Below are 16,271 nucleotides of genomic sequence, written 5' to 3' on the forward strand. Positions count from 1 at the left end.
GTCATCTTGGTCTCATTAAGCTTTGTATTCTCAGTGGTATGTGAGTGGTATCTGAATACAGAGCAAGGGTTCCAACCCTACTTCCCACAGTGGCCATCTCCCCCACTCTACTCTGCTGTGCTCACTGGACTCCAGGTCACGGTAAACAAAATCCCGTACTCCCATAGGCAACCTCCCATCAAAATGCTTCCTTCCTCTAAGTGATACCTGACTCCCCTTCAAAGCCACTGCTCCCTTGCATCCTTCTCAACTGGAAATTTCTCCCTCTTTCACACCCAAGGGGCGGAGAGAGCAGTTTTCTTCTAGCTAATTATCTCCTGGCTTACTTCATCTCTATCTCCTACAGACCCCAGCTCCAACACTCTTTATCCCTTCCCTCCTCATCACTACTGTTTATCTTTTACTTTTCAGGACAGGAGTTCTTCACCCAGGATCTACAGACCTCCAAGGAGTCTATGGATAGAATTTATTGATTCCATAAACTTGGATAGGGAAAAAGCACATCTTTCTCATGAAGCTCCAACTGCACTGTAGCAGTTTCTTTAGGTCCAAACATAGATACCAATTTACAGTAATTTTTAGTACCTGTTATTTCATAATCAATAGAAATCACCAATATTTTTGTTTCCTGCTACAGTTTTTATTAATATCTCAAAACACCATTTATATTTACTGCAACTTCTAGATTATGATAGTTATTAGACCTGCATATAGGCACTATTATTTCAGGAATTAATGGATTACTAAATCACAATTGTAAAATATTTTGGTAACTATATTTTTAGTGTAACTGGTGTATTTCAGGCATTTTAAAACGTTATTCTGAGAATGAGCCCAGGGGCCTCACTAGATTGCTCGAGGGCCAAAGGCACAAAACAACCCCTGGACTAGACACTACTTTTTATTCATTTCCAATAGTGAAGACAATAAATAGGATAATGGAATAAAAAGTGACTGAGGGTTTAGCTACTTTAAATACACTGATCAGAGAGGGCTTCTCTGAGGATGTGTCATTTGAGCTGCAAGCATGAGAATGAGAGAACCACGGAGAATCTGGGAGAACAATGCAGGCAGAATAACAACAAAGGTAATGGTCCTGAGGCAGAAATGAGCTTGACAAGTTTGAGCAATAGGAAGAAGGCAAGAGAGCTGGGAGTTACGGAATGAAGGAAGAACAATAAACTACTCACAATGGTCCAAAGGTAGAAACAATCTGTCAACAGAAGTCTAGTTAACAAAACGGAATAGCCATGCAATGGCTGCCACTCAGGGGCCCACTGCTCTGGGGTCAGGGTTTTCTGCTCGAAAGCACGGAAGTACAGGAGCTCTTCCACTAGGCACGCATTCACCAGCTGGTGTCTCTGAAGCAGCAGCTTCCCCTCGAACTTGTACGACACCAGCAGGACTTGGAAGCTGGACTCAAAACATTGGGAGTTGTGTCCTGCACTTCCACATGCTCTGCCTCCAGGTCCCACTGCAGCTTGTCCCATGGGTACTCGGCACTGCGTTCCACTGTGGAAGCCCAGCCGGGATGGAACCCCAGCCACCTCAGTGAGTACTCTTTAATTGTCATCTTTCTTCTTAACATTGACAAGTCTCTTCTTGAAACACTATCCTCTGACTTCACTGCCACCATTATCTCCTACCTCTGTAACTTCTTTCTCACTCTCTTTATCTTAAATTCTTGGCCTGTCTCTGAGGTTCCATCCCAGCCCATCTTTTGTTGACTTTCTGCACATTACATGCACATTATCCCTGGTAGTTGCCCTCATTCCCATGGCCTCAGTCACCACCATCTTCCTATCACACTTCCTAGACACTCAGAAGTCATTCTGGTCTCCTTTCTCACCCAAATGCCACTCCTTTGTGCCAACACAGCCACCAGAGGCTCTCCCACTGGAAACCCACAAGGCCTGGTCACTGATGCTGTACTCGAACACAACCATCCCAGGCACCAAAGCCAAGACGCGATGAAGTCAGGTCTACTGCAACAATGCCCAAAGCGAATTTACTCTATCACCATCCTTCCAGTCAGCTTGCCTTCCCTCTACACTCATCCCTATTCTGCTCTATCGTGCATGGCCTCATCCTCCTGTAGCTCTCCTGCAAATCCACTTCCACTGTGCCCTTTGAAACCCCTGAACCATGATAAACAAAACTGCCTACATCTTTGCCCCTCAGAGTGTGGTCCTAGGACCAGCAGCACTGCCACCACCTGAGAGCTTGCTAGAAATGCAGACTCTCTAGTCCTCAACACAAGCCACACCTACAGGATCAGAAGCTGCATTGTATCCATGGCTTGTATGCAGTACTGAAGTTTGGGAAGTGCGGCCTACCTTCTTCCTCTCCATAGAACTTGCCGACCTCTTCGCCCTCATGCTCCATTCTCCCCTAATTCTCCCCTGAGGACACCATCACGGACAGCCCTCTCCAGTGTAGGCTGCTCATTCTCCCACAGCCTGTGCACCTTGAGGCCAGTGGGATGGGCATTCACGCGGATCCTTAGTGCCACTTCTAGACTAATAATCCTCTGCTTCTGTGTAAAATCCTTTCTTCAGGTGAGACCTATTTTAGCTTCTGGTGGCGCCTTATTCAGTCTCTCCCCAGTCCAGGCGACTGCAATGTGCTTGTGCATAACCCAGCAACTTTCACCAACCTTCTCCCTTGACTGCCTCAAATTCACAACCTTTACTCCCTCTGCTTCGGCCACCTATGCAGTTACCATTAGCCAGACCAGCTTCACCCAAGACATCTTCCTCTAACACTCCACTCTCTGATCACAACCTCACATCTTTCCAGCTCTCTTAAGCGTCCGATCCTCCTATACCTCATCTTTCCCCTCTTAGAGTCCTCTGGCGCTTTGACCTCTCCATTATCTCACATGGTATCAACCCCTTCCTGGCCTCATCTCCTTCTAGGCCAAGAGTGGACTCCACAGTTCATTACCTGAGACACTCTTTTATCAACACCCTTTCCACTGCACCCCTGCTTTCCACCCTACTCACCTAGCAAAATGGCTGTGTTGAATACATTTCAGGATCTGCTCTCTCTGCTCCTACACCACTGCTGCTGACGTTGGCTACAGGCAAGCACAAAACTCTCAGCTTTGACCCCTAAATTCATGGTCTCCAAACCAAGATGGGCCTTTAGAGCACCGTGATGCTCCCTTTACGCAAGCCATCTGAATACCTACTCTATGCCAGTTGGCTAACTTGTACTAATCCTGTAAGACTACAAGATTGTCTCCCTTCCCATTGCCTCTATTGACCATTCTCAACTTTCACCCCTTCCTCAAGCTCCAAAACATATTCATCACCCCTTCATTCTCACAAGCCTTACCTTCCACTTTACCAGCAAACTTGAGGCCACTGGGCTGACACTGCCCCAACTTCAGGCCTCACATGCTAAAAATGAAGCAACCCTTCCTGTCGCCTCTCATCTCTTGAGGATGAAGTTTCCCTCATCTTGTCCAAGGCCCATCACCTTTTGTGCACTGAATCTCATTCCTGTTAGGCTCTGAGAATCTTCTTCAACTATCAGTTGCTCGCCTCCTACTGGCTACCACAGGTCCTAGTCTATAACAGGTACTTAATAAATACCTTATGGGTGGATAGAGGTTTTTTTTTAAAGAATAATCTACTCTTTTAATCTTTTTTACATCTGATTCACTCCTCAACACATTGTAGACTTTATTCTACCCTCACCAGCATCCTAGTTAACACAGTCAACAAATAATTTTCGTTTTGAATGATGAAAACTTAGAGGCATTTTATTTAATTTTTCCCATCAATGTATATTTCATCCATTCAACAAATATGTGAATAGCCACTCTATGCCAGTTAGCTAACTTGTACTCATTCTACAAGACCAAGACTTAGCTCAGCCATTCCCGATCACCTCCTCTCCTTTCAGCTCCACCTTCCACTCTCACCACCAGGTCTGACCAAGTGCTACTCCACATGCCTTTGTTATTGTCCTTACCACACTATGTAGGACAAATCTGTATCTGTCCCCTCCATTCAACTGTGAGCTCCTTAACTAAAAGACTGTGTCTTATTTCTTAGTATCCCTGGTACCTCACACTGTATCTGGCACACAGTTGCCATTTAGTATTTGACAAACTGTACTAGGTCCCCTATATCAATTTGGTTACTAAGTCTTATGAATTCTTTCACATCTGCCCCCTCCTGTCCTCAAACTTCTGCTCCTATTCAAGCCCTCATCTTTCCCATCCTCAAAAAAGTACCCTCTGACCTCCTTGCCTCCCTCTAGACAAACACTGCTTCATTTCTTTTCCCCAACTCAGAAAAGTTTTTTAAATGAGCACTACACCCACTTTATCAGCTTCCTTTTTAAAAACTTCATTCTTATTAAATTATGTGAATACATGTACTTATTCTCCCCTCCTCTGAGGTAAGTACTATACTATCTTCAGTTTCTTGATTATCCTTGACAGACCCTTTTCTGTGCATTTTATATACATGAGGGAGGAGGGGCAGGAATGTTCAGTGTTTTCTTAGGAAGAGTCGGATTTACACACATGGCATCACAATCTACGTATCATTCTGCCACTTTGTTTTTTCACTTAGCAACATGTCCATGTGAGTATAGATCTACCTCATTCTTTTAAACTGCCAAATACAATTCCATGGTATGGTTGTACCATGGCTCATTTAATGGCTCTACTGGCGGAAATTTACAGTTTATGAAGTTTTTATTCCATAACCATGCTGCAGTGACCATCCTTTTTGTATGCTTTGCATGAGCATGCACAACTCTTTTCTCTAAGCTGTACACCTACAAGTGGAACGGCTGGATCATAAGGTATTCACATTTTTAATTTGGATGCCACCAAATTTGCCCTCTAAAAACATCACTATTAATTTTTATTCACAGTAACATGAATGAAATTACCTGGTGGTGGTAGATACTATATTTTTATCTTTTATTTTGCAAATCTGATAAGATTCAAAAAATACTTCATTGTTTGATTTTGCATTTCCCTAATCACTGGTTAAGTTGAAATGAGCATCGTTTCATATGTTAATCAGCCATTTATATTTCCCGTTCTGTCAATTGCCTGTTCATTTCTCATGGAATTGTAGCAGCTCTTTTTACATTTTAGAAAATTCCTTTGTTGTATAGGTTGCAAATATTTCCTCCCCATCTGCACTTTGTTTTTACTTTTGTTTGTGGTATCTTTTGATATACAAAGGGTTTTTAATTTTTTTAATGAATTTAAATCTGTCGGTCTTTTCCTCTATGGCTTTTGGATTTTGCGTCACAATTAGAAAAGCCTTCTCTACTCACAAAGTTATAAAAACATTCTCCTATGCTTTCTCCTTATATTTTTAGAATTTGTTTTTAATCCAACCAGAATCTATTTTTGTGAATGGTGTTTGTGTGGGAGGGTCTCATTTTATTTTTTCCTGATGGATGGCCTATTTTCCCACCACATTTTCTTGAACAGTCCATTCTTTCCCTGCTGACTTATATATGCTAAATTCTAATGTAAACATGGATTTGATCTTGAACTCACTTTTCTGTTCTATTGTTCTTTTTGCTATTCTGATGCCTTTACTTCCTTATCACCCATCCATAGTAATCTAGCAAAATTCAGGTTCCCTAGAATTATTATTCCTAAATATATTAATGACCTTCATATTGCCAAATCCACTGGATATTTTTCAGTTATATTCCTGGACACCATTTATTATTCCCTTGCATATGCTACATGGTACAACTCTCCCTTGATTCTTCTACCAAGAAAAGTCATGATCATAACAGTATCTTCTGTTCATTAGTGACTCTGCGCCCGGTTAAGCATTTCATATGCCATACCATCAGGTATGCCTCACCACAACCCTCTAGGATTAAATATTAGTATTATCATCATCCCCACTTTACAGATGAGAAAACGGAGGCACAGAGAATGAAGCTGTCTCCTAGTGTAAGCTCTGGAAGTTGGTTTTTCTTTTTTGTGATGCAAGTGCCTGACTTAAGTTTTGATTGGGAAGGCATCCACTTCAAAAGGGCTCTCTCAATAAACACATTCCCAGCCACAAAAAGATAAACAGCTGCCTCCCTCCTTTTGTTTTAGAAGTCTTGGTTGATTTCCATAACTGACCATTTGGGCCACTTGTTTTTTCTCTTCCCACACTTTAAATTCCCACTCTTAGGTTTTAAATTCACCAGTAAAGAGTAAGCCTGTGAAACCCAAGGCCACACCCTTGACCCTGATAAAAGCTGACCCCCAGGTGCCAGTACTCTCTTTCTCTACCACCACCTCTCCACTCAGGACCTCACTGCATGGTCCCAGGTGTGCCACGTGCATTTCAGGACCAGTGAATAATAAACGTTTTTCTTCCCCAGTTTCCTGATGGTTCCTGCTGAGGGCAACGCACAATCATAATAACCACAATGGCCAGACCAGCCCCAAGATCCCTCAGCCAATAAGTGGCAAGATGGGATTTGAATCCAGGTCTGTCTGAGCCCGGAGTCCAGCTTCCCAAGCACGCCACTTTCTGGCCTGTCCTTCTCAGTCTCCCTTGTGAGTTCCTTCTGCTCTAGCATGTTTTAAACGGTGGCTTTCCCCACGATACCGCCTTAGTCACTGCTCTTCTGAGTTTCCCCATGCAGCCTGTGTACAGCAGGGCATTCTGATGCTCTCCTTCAATGCGGCTGCACTGACATGTCTATGCCCAAATGGCTCTGTCAGTATTGGAGAAAACACTGTTTTTTATTACAAATCCCTGGAACTTACTCCACCCCTGCTCCCCCGCAGGGATGGAGTAAGTTCCAGGGATTTGTAATAAAAAGCAGTGTTTTATTTGTAATATAAAGCAATTTCAGGAAGGCTTTTCATTTCTACTTACTCAAGTTTGTGTTATTTGATTTTGTATGAGTATGTATTGTATTTATAATCAGAGAAAACAATAAGGATATTAAAAATATAATAGAAGTAGATTAGCCTCTAAGGGGCCATATCAGTTCAGTCCTTCCAAGGCATCATTATTGAGGCGTTTTCCAATGTTAGATATGTTGAATGTATGTTACTGAGAACTGTAAAAAATTCAGTAGAGATCCTGAGCAATCTGTAACTGAGATTAAGCTTTCATACTATGACACAAATAATCCCTTTCCCCAGGGTCTAATTTATCCTCAACCAAACAAGATCACCACAATAAGCAAACCAAAAAGCAGGTGTCCTTTATCTAGAATTTCAAATAGAAAACAAAATTCAGTTCAGTTATTACAAAGCTAAATATTCATTATAAGGAATTATAAGGAAATGAGTAAGGCTGTTGTAACTTCAAGGGAGAAATAGGAGAATTTGCAATACAGTTCATTTAAAGAGGCAAGACAATCCGCAAAGGATGAGCAGACTCTTTGCTCAAAATGATGAATGGCCTTTTCTGAGATGAACAGGTGTGATAACCAGGTGACTTCTAGTTAAATTCAGATGGTGCCTGACCCCTGCCCCCTCCCTGCCCCCAGCCCTCATCACATCATCTCTGAGCCTCACCCAGGCCTCACTCAGGCACCACTCAACTCCACCCCCACCCCTACCAGTCTCTCCTCCCCACCTCTCGGCTTATTCCTGCTTAGTCCCTTTTCAGGATGTCTTACTCCACCTGCTGACTTAACATCCCAAGGGTTCTGTCTATAGCCCAGGGTTCATCTTGCTCAACTCTGATATATTGTGTATTTTTACTCACTAACCCTGTATATTCAGCTGCCTACCACTGAAGGTCATCATGTCTCTGGATAGTCCACAGACAGCTCAAACTCAGTAAGTCTAAAACAGAGCTGGTTCTTTTAAAACCTGGTCCTGTTATTTTACCTCTCTTACTGAATGCCACCACCATTTGTTCTCTCTCCAAAGAAATCCAAGCTTTATTCTAGATTCTTCTTTTGCCTTCACAACCCCACACCAAGTCTCTACTAAGTCCTGTGGATTTTACCTATTCAATATTTACCAAATCTATCTCCTCTTCCCTCAGCACCTGTTTTACCTCAGGCCTCAATCTAATTGGTCCAATAGTCTCCTAATTAATTGGTCTTCCAGTCTATCTCCATAGTCTCCCAAAGGACCTTCTTTAAAGGCCAACCAGACTATATGCCATTTTACTTCATAAAACCTTTCAATGGCTCCATATATGCATACACTATAAATCCCTCCATGATCTGGCTCCTGCTTACCTCTCCAGGCTCATCTCCCCCTACTTTTCCCCTAGCTCACACCACACACTAGCCCAGGGACAGAACCAGTATTGTGGGCCTTAAGCTTATTCAATTTGAAGGCCTGCCAAGAAAGATAAAACATTATGACTAAAAATTAGTTACAAGGCCCTGGAAGGGGCATGTGCAAGTAAGGGCCCTGAAGCTTAAAAGTTTCATTAGTTTCCCAATAACTCTGCCTCTGGTCTAGCCAAACAGAGCAAGCTGCGGTTCCCTAGAACCTACCACAATCTTCCACACCTCTGCCTTTGTACGAGCAGTTACCCCTTCCTGGAGTGCTGTTCCCTCCATTCCCTTGTCTGGCAAAATAGTTTATCCTTCAAGGGTCAGCTCAGAGGTGCCTCCTCTGTGAAGGCCTCCCTGACCTCCACACATGGACCTGACTATTCTTTCCATGTTCTCATTGTAACCTGCCTTTTACCACTTTGTACCGTCCTTTACAGAGCATATCACACTCAATGCATCTTATTTGTTCAAAGCCAGTCTTCCCCATGAGTGCCTCAAGGGCAGAGTCAAAGTCATTTCTTTTTCAATTATCAGAGCAGGGCAGTACCTGGCACAAGGTAGGAGCTCAATAAATGTCTGCTGAATGTGTACTGGAAATGTCTCACCCATGTGTATTGGAAAGACACCCTTCTTTGGGCTAAGTGTGTGGAATAGAACAGTGGATGCAGACAGGCACCGTGGGTGGAGGTGGCACTTGTCAGGTGTCTGCTTCCTGCCCACGCCATTCTGGGAGGAGGTCCAGGCAGCACCCCAGGGGGAGCTCCTCCTTGTGGTCTCCCACCAGCCTCTCCATCCCACCACCTTCCTTACCTGTCCTCCTTGTTGATTTGGTCTCCAAAGCCCACTGTGCTAACAACTGTGAGCTTTAGCCCCACGTTGCTCTCTTGGAGGTCATAGGTATTAGACTGGAGTTGGACACCCGGCTGTGTGTGGGTGGCTGGCTCCCCCTCAAACTTGGTGTTGAACAGGGTGTCCATGAGGGTGGACTTGCCCAAACCTGTCTCTCCTGAAAAGCAAAAGGATAAATTATGGTCCATTCACACAATGATCATGAAGCCATTACACAGTGCATTTTGGATGTGTATCTATTGACATGGTTAAATGTATATGATAGGACACCAAGTGAAGACCACAAAGAACTTTCTGGACTATTTGATTTCAGTTAAGTAGAAAACACTGAAAGGAACTGCACCAACATGTTAGTATAGTCCTTTCAGGAGAGTGGAATTGGGGTCATTTTCCTTTTATTCTTCATATTTTTTTGTGATACTTGAAAACTTTTGAGTACACATTGCTTTTATAGTCAAAATAAGAAGCTATATTTTGGGCAGGGATGGAGAGGTAGAGTTATGCCTAGAAAAACATTGGAAAGAAATACAATATGGTTATCTCTGGATGGTGGGGTTATGTGTGGGTTTCATTTCTTTTTTTATACTTTTCTCTATTTTCCAAGTTTTCCATTAGGAACATGTATAGATTTTGTAATAAAAATTAAAGGGCTATTCCTCTTACTATGCTGATAGACAGTGACTGCAATGGGGTCGGGGGGGGACTTGATAATATGGGTGAATGTTGAAACTACAATGTTGCTCATGTGAAACCTTCATAAAATTGTATATCAATGATACCCTAATTTAAAAAAAACTAAAGGGCTATTTTAAATTTTAAAAGAGACAGCAGTCTCTTGTCAAATAAATATCCCCTCCTACACTGTTGGTGGGAATGTAGTTCAACCACTGTGGAAAGCAATATGGAGGTTCCTCAAAAAACTAAAAATAGAAATAACCATTTGACCCTGGAATTCCACTCCTAGGAATTTACCCTAAGAAAACAAGATCCCTGATTCAAAAAGACATATGCACCCCTATGTTTATTGCAGCACTATTTCCAATAGCCAAGATATGGAAGAAACCCAAGTGTCCATTAGTAAATGAATGGATAAAGATGTGGTACATATACACAATGGAATATTATTCAGCCATAAGAAGGCAACAAATCCTACCATTTGCAACAACATGGATGGAGCTAGAGGATATTATGCTCAGTGAAATAAGCCAGGCAGAGAAAGACAAATATCAAATGATTTCCCTCATTTGTGGAGTATAACAACAAAGCAAAAACTGAAGGAACAAAACAGCAGCAGACTCACAGACTCCAAGAGGGACTAGTGGTTACCAAAGGGAACAGGTTGGGAAGGGTGGGTGGGGAGGGAGGAAGAGGGGAATTAAGGGGCATTATGATTAGCACACATAATGTGGGTGGCTCACAGGAAAGGCAGTATAGCATGGAGAAGACAAGTAATGACTCTATAGCATCTTACTGCGCTGATGGACAGTGACCACAATGGGGTGTGGAGGGGGACTTGATAATATGAGAGAATGTTGAAATCACAACGTTGTTCATGTGAAACCTTCATACGATTATATATCAATGATACTTTAATAAAAAAGAATATATATATATATATCTATGTATGTATGTATATATATATATATATCCCGCCTCTCCATCACCACCCCTTCTCCCTGCTAGGCCCAGACAGCACTCTGCAGAGGCCTGCATATGTATCCTAGTGGTGACAATCATTTTAGTTAAAGGGGAGGGAAGTTAGCAGGCCACAAATTATTCTTCTCCTTACATTTCAAACAAACTAGTCATTCGTTTGTTTACCTAACAGGTTACAGGATACTAATAAATTAAACCTTTGGAATTTCAAAAAGTCCTGACTTTCACACTAGGGAGATGAGTAGGGGAAGGGCTATGTGGGATCACTGCCAGACACCAAGGAGACTTCAGGGAATGAGGACACTGGAGAGAAACTAGTGGCACAGGAGTTCGGCAGGAATCTGATATGAGGCCACATACTGGGCACTACAGCTGCTTATTATCTCCATGCATTCAGACTGTATTTGGGCCCCCAACCATACCACCAAGCTATCCAGGAATACCAGGAATAAAAGGGTTAGTAGCTAATGACCCTGGATTACCCTTTGAATACCTAGACTACCCTGCTATCCTCCTCCCCTCCCAAGCCCCAGAGATGTCAGTGTTAACTTGTCTTCACAGTTGGGAGTGCGTTTGCACTGGGCAAATCCTGGTTCAGTAAATCCCTGCTTGTGACTGACACCACATATCCGCAAGACAGTCCAAGGCCAGGGCTAGAGCCACACAATGCTGAACTGCAAATGGTCTGCCTCCCCGCCACTCTCTGGGTGTGTCTAGTTTTGCATCTTGCATGCCTCTTTCATCTTGAATAATGAGCTACCAGTGCAGGAGGTGCTTTTTAAAATATCTTGTCTATGATGAGAGTTTTCTGTGTATGGAGAGACTGGTGAGGGAGAGAACAAGGAGAACATTCAATTCAGCCTGGCCCCCCCCCGGACACCAGCCCAATTTCATAGCCAGGTCTGACTAATGCAGTTGATTGCCAGGGTGCAGGAAAATGGTTCCTCCCACTGATCATGTTTCCAGCCAGGGTCTGCTATACCTATTAGCAGCAAAGATTCTCCCAAAGAGGCCGCTTTTTTCCCTCCCTAAAGGAACAGGAAGTGTTCAGGTCCCAAGAAAAATCTGGTGAGGTGAGGCCTTTGCAGTGGGAGGTGGCAGACTTGGCCAAGCATCGGAATGTATCACACCCTCCCCGCCCAAGGTGGGGGTGCAGCTCAACTGCAAATGTAGCCAGCGCCTCTGAGGCGGGGGCACACTCCAACTAGCCTGCCCTCTGGGCGCTGAGGTTCAAGCTACATCTGAGCCCCCCTCTGTATGTGCCTAGTGAATTTTCCGGGTACACCTGCCCTCCAACCCTCTTCTGTTCCGTGAGCTCTATGCTGAATGCCCCACAGTTCCTTCACAGCAGGGGTCCCTGCTCCCCAGCACCTAGAACAGGCTCTCTGGCTCCCTGATCCTAAGGGTTCTCAGGGAGCAGAGGACAGGGCATCTTCCTGTCCTCCGCAGTGCCTAGCATGAGGCTCACACAGAGTGAGGGCTGCCCTGTTTGCACAGCTGGAGATATGGCCAGGCCGGGCAGGGCAGGGCAGCAGGGAGGAGCAGCAGGGGAAATGACCACCCAAATGCCTGCCAGCACAAAAGGCTGTGGAAATTAGATGCCCAATGATGAATGTCTGGAAGAAAAGAACCCTCAGGGGGTCTAGGGAATCGTCATAAATGCAACATGGGAAGAAGGCAGAAAATCAAGCAAGCTTGTCCCATGGCTATCGAGTGCTCTAGTTCCAATTTTCCATCAATGTGGAGCCCGGGGGTGTGGAAGGTCTCTCTCAATGGCTGGCAAAGGCCCAGCCTGAGCCTAGGATGCTGTCTGTCCTCTCCCATGCTGCCCTGGGCCCAGTATTCGGGGTGGGGTGGGGAGGGTGGCACACATGTGGCCTAACTCAAATCAGGTCAGCAGATTCCACAAGCCTGCAGGAAGGTGGGGACTTGGCAATTAGATTTCAGCAGGAAACCTGAGTCCCAAGAGGTCAATTTCTCTGTCTTCCTCCCTCCTCATAGTGGACAGCAGGGTTTCTTAACCCCTTTTAAGTCATCACCACCACTCAAGAGGATTCTATCTCACTTTGCTTAATGTAGACAGCATTCTGGAAGCACTACGTTTTTAAAAAAAGAATTGCAATTTAAAATATGTAGTAAGAAATGTTTTTTACAAACTAACCTCCCTGGGATAGTCCAGTGTTGACCTCTCTACTCTAAGTTAAAAACCACTGTAATCAAGAAAAGCTTAGCCCTTTTCCTCATCCTCTGGCACCGTGTGCAGTTAAGTCCTTGCAAGTCATGAAATGCAGTCCCAGCCAGGTTATCGCTAAATGACTGTGTGACCTTAGCCGAACCCTTTCTCCTCTTTGGGCACCCCATAAAATGAGGCGGCTGGAGTAGTAATAATAGTGTCTTACCAACGGGTTTCAGCCCCGGGCAAGTTCACTATGGATTCAATGTGATCAAAGAAATTAACAGTAAAACGTTCTTGGGGTGAAAGGGTTATACCCAACTTTATTTCCAGGCGGCAGGTCAGTCACTAAAATCCCGTTCACTCAGAGCGAGTCTGTATGCAGCAAGCTGGTCTCTCCCTTTGCCTCCGGGTCCCTCTGTCCACACAGCCATCTTCTGAGCCTCTCTGCCTGCACAGCGTCCTCTGGGCCTCTCTGCACCGTCGTCCCGCACAGCCGTCCTGTGGGCCTCTGTCCTCGGCACTACCACCACTCCAGCCTCTGCTCTCCTGGAGCCTTATAGCCCTGCCACCGTATCGCGCCCAGAGCACTGGGCCGAGCTCTTTATACAGAGTTAAAAGCCGAGTACTGCCCACAGGTGTGCAGTGAGCCAGTCAACCAGGGCCAGGTGAGAATCCTGGCCACAGGAGCTCTCATTTTATCCACAATAGCTATCAATTCTAGTGCACTTACTATGGGCCAGGCACTGCTATAAATACATATATCTCCTTATTTATTCCCCACAATAAACCTATGAGGCAGATACCACTATTTGTCCCCTAATTTACAGGTGGATTAACCAAACTACTTACTAGCTATGTGAATTTTTCCCGGCTCTTCAGTCTTTGCATTTTACCTTCCTCATCTATTAAATGTGGAGGAAGTAACTGGTCTAGGGTCACAAAGTAGTAAGTGGCAGAGTCAGCATTTGAATTCAGGCAGTCTGACACTGGAGCTCATGTTTATAATCAATATGCTCCAGTGTGTCCCCTAGGCATGATATGGTGGTTCATTCAGTCATTCAACAAATATTTACAGAGCCTCTCATAGGAGCCAAGCACAATTTTAGGGGCAGGGGATACAGCAATGAACAGGACAGCCACAATCCCTGTTCACATGGAGCTCATGGTCATGTGTGGCTAGACTCTTCTAGCTCTGAATGTTGGCATAAACCAAGAAAAAAATCTCTGAGTTCAATAGGGAGGTGTCCAAAAGCAAACTCTCTAGGAACTCCAGTTGGCCAAAGGAGCCTATAGACAGGGCCACGGTCAAGCCTGGCTCTGTGACCCTGCCGCTTTCTCCTTCCTGCTCTTGCAGAGGCCTGGCAAACAGTGGTATGCCGGAGCCAGCTCACCCAGTTTCCTGCAGCTCTTCCTCATCCCACATGTACTGACGTCATGTTAGCAGCTTAAAACAAGCTATGGTGGTGGTAATGACACCACAGAAATTGGCAAATGCTGCAGATCACAGCAATTTTTCTTCTGAGAGCAAGTTCTTAGATACTGACCAGCACACCACTCAGACAAGTGAGCAGCTGCCTTCCACAAAGATGGAGGGAGGCAACAAATCTACCCTTGACCTTGATAGAATGCTAGCTGCCCTGCCCCTCCTCCAGGAGTGGAGTGAGCCTCAATCCTCCTTCTCTTGTGTGTCTTTTTCCAAGTTCAACAGAGCTCAGTTGAGCCTGGAATCCTGAGCAGCTTCAAAATAAATATTTTCATTATACCCTTTGTGCTCCTCACAGGAGTTACTGTTGCTGGCACACGCAGAGGGCTGAGTCTCTTCAGAGCTCTTTCCCAGCAGTGCAAAGCAACTGGCCCCAGAACATTTGCATTGCTGGCTCTGTTGGTTCCTCTGAGGCCTCCTGGATTGTATCTAGGATCATGGGATCTTTGAAATTTCAAAGCTAAGGGACTAACTAGTATATGTTTTTTATTGGAGGTGAGATGGACCTCAGTCCACTCAGTAATTACTGTCAACCATAGAGAATCTGTTGGCAAGGAGTCATAATATGCTCACACTCATGTGCCTAACTCTCTAGAAACAGTAATTATAGGTGCCATTTATTGGTACCCTTACATATACAGTAGGCTCCAGATTCATAAAATTTCTCTCAATCCCAACATGCACATGTGCACACAAACACACACATATGTGTGTAGGGTACTCACTCTGCTGGGCCTCTCTGATTAGCAGCCCAGCATCTAGATGAACAATACTGTGATAAAAATATCTTAGGTCTCTGTTAATAGTCGAAGCTCTTGCTACCATACATTTATACTTAAAATGCCCTATTAGAAAAGAAAAGAAAATGCTTTGGGGGAACATATTCTGTGCCTGAACAGAATAGTTTTATAACGGTCATTAAGGAGGTAAACCTGACACTTATGCACAAGCGGTAGCTATGGTCACCGAAAGTCTTGTCAGAGAAGAGATCACCTTCAGCAGTCAAGCTAAAGACCCTTCGCCAAGTCAGTGACAGCACCCAGCCCACAGCTGGCCTGAGATTACAGCCTTAAAGCCACTGGAAGCCACTCATGACCTTGGCCCAAACTGTGGGTTCTCCAAGCAATGACAGGGTTGTGAGCATGACCAGACAGCAGGATGCATAAGTTGTAGCCTCTTTCGGATCAGGGAAGGGGAATAAAATTAACCCAGGCCAGGTAGGTGCATCCAATGGGTGCACCTGTGGGGCTAAGAGAGGAATTAACAGGGCAGCCATTTCCTGAAACTTGACAAATGGGAAAAGAAAGCGAGGGGGTGACTTCATGGGGGTGAGAGTCTCCTCCAACCTCTTCCCTTTTAGAGGGTTCTGTCCCAGGCAGTTGAGCAATTCCAGCCCAGCAGGTGCATGCTGAAGCATTGTAGCTGTACAATGCCTGGCTGGGAACTCAGGGATGGAGTTTACTATTTCTCCCACTCACTCCACTTTAAGCTCGGCTGCCTTTTCCTCAGTGCCCTAGGGCAGCCTGTGGTCTACATGTTCAACTACCTGACACTTCCTGCCCTCAGAGAGCCAGTCTGCTTTACATGGCCTCCTTCCTAAAGCTTTACTAGCCCACCCAATTGCACTTGGTTGAAAAGTTGATTGGGGCAAGGGGTCTCTTATTTCATTTCTTATCTCCTTAACTTCAGTATGGGAAATACAGAGCTCTAGGAGGAATGCCAAGGGAATCCGATATATCTGTACAGAAAATTTTCAGTCATCAAATATTATGTGAAATTTAAGTTGGTCGTCAGCCAAAGATTGGAGAGATTTGGCAGTGCTAATAAAATTGGATGTGATAGTATTTGATATTAATGTCA

General features: G+C 44.5%; 1 protein-coding gene across 5 annotated transcripts in view; it reads right to left on the reverse strand.

The window, feature by feature from the left end:
- SEPTIN6 (septin 6) overlaps window positions 1-16,271 on the reverse strand; it is a 66,599-nt gene that overhangs the window by 32,303 nt on the left and 18,025 nt on the right. For all 5 annotated transcript variants that reach the window (XM_057495260.1, XM_036917272.2, XM_057495259.1 and 2 more), the window contains exon 3: window positions 9,058-9,253. In XM_057495260.1, coding sequence (XP_057351243.1) covers window positions 9,058-9,253 — 196 coding nt within the window. The remainder of the gene's footprint in view (window positions 1-9,057; window positions 9,254-16,271) is intronic.

Source organism: Manis pentadactyla, chromosome X (assembly GCF_030020395.1).
Source record: "Manis pentadactyla isolate mManPen7 chromosome X, mManPen7.hap1, whole genome shotgun sequence".
Lineage (NCBI taxonomy): Eukaryota > Metazoa > Chordata > Mammalia > Pholidota > Manidae > Manis > Manis pentadactyla.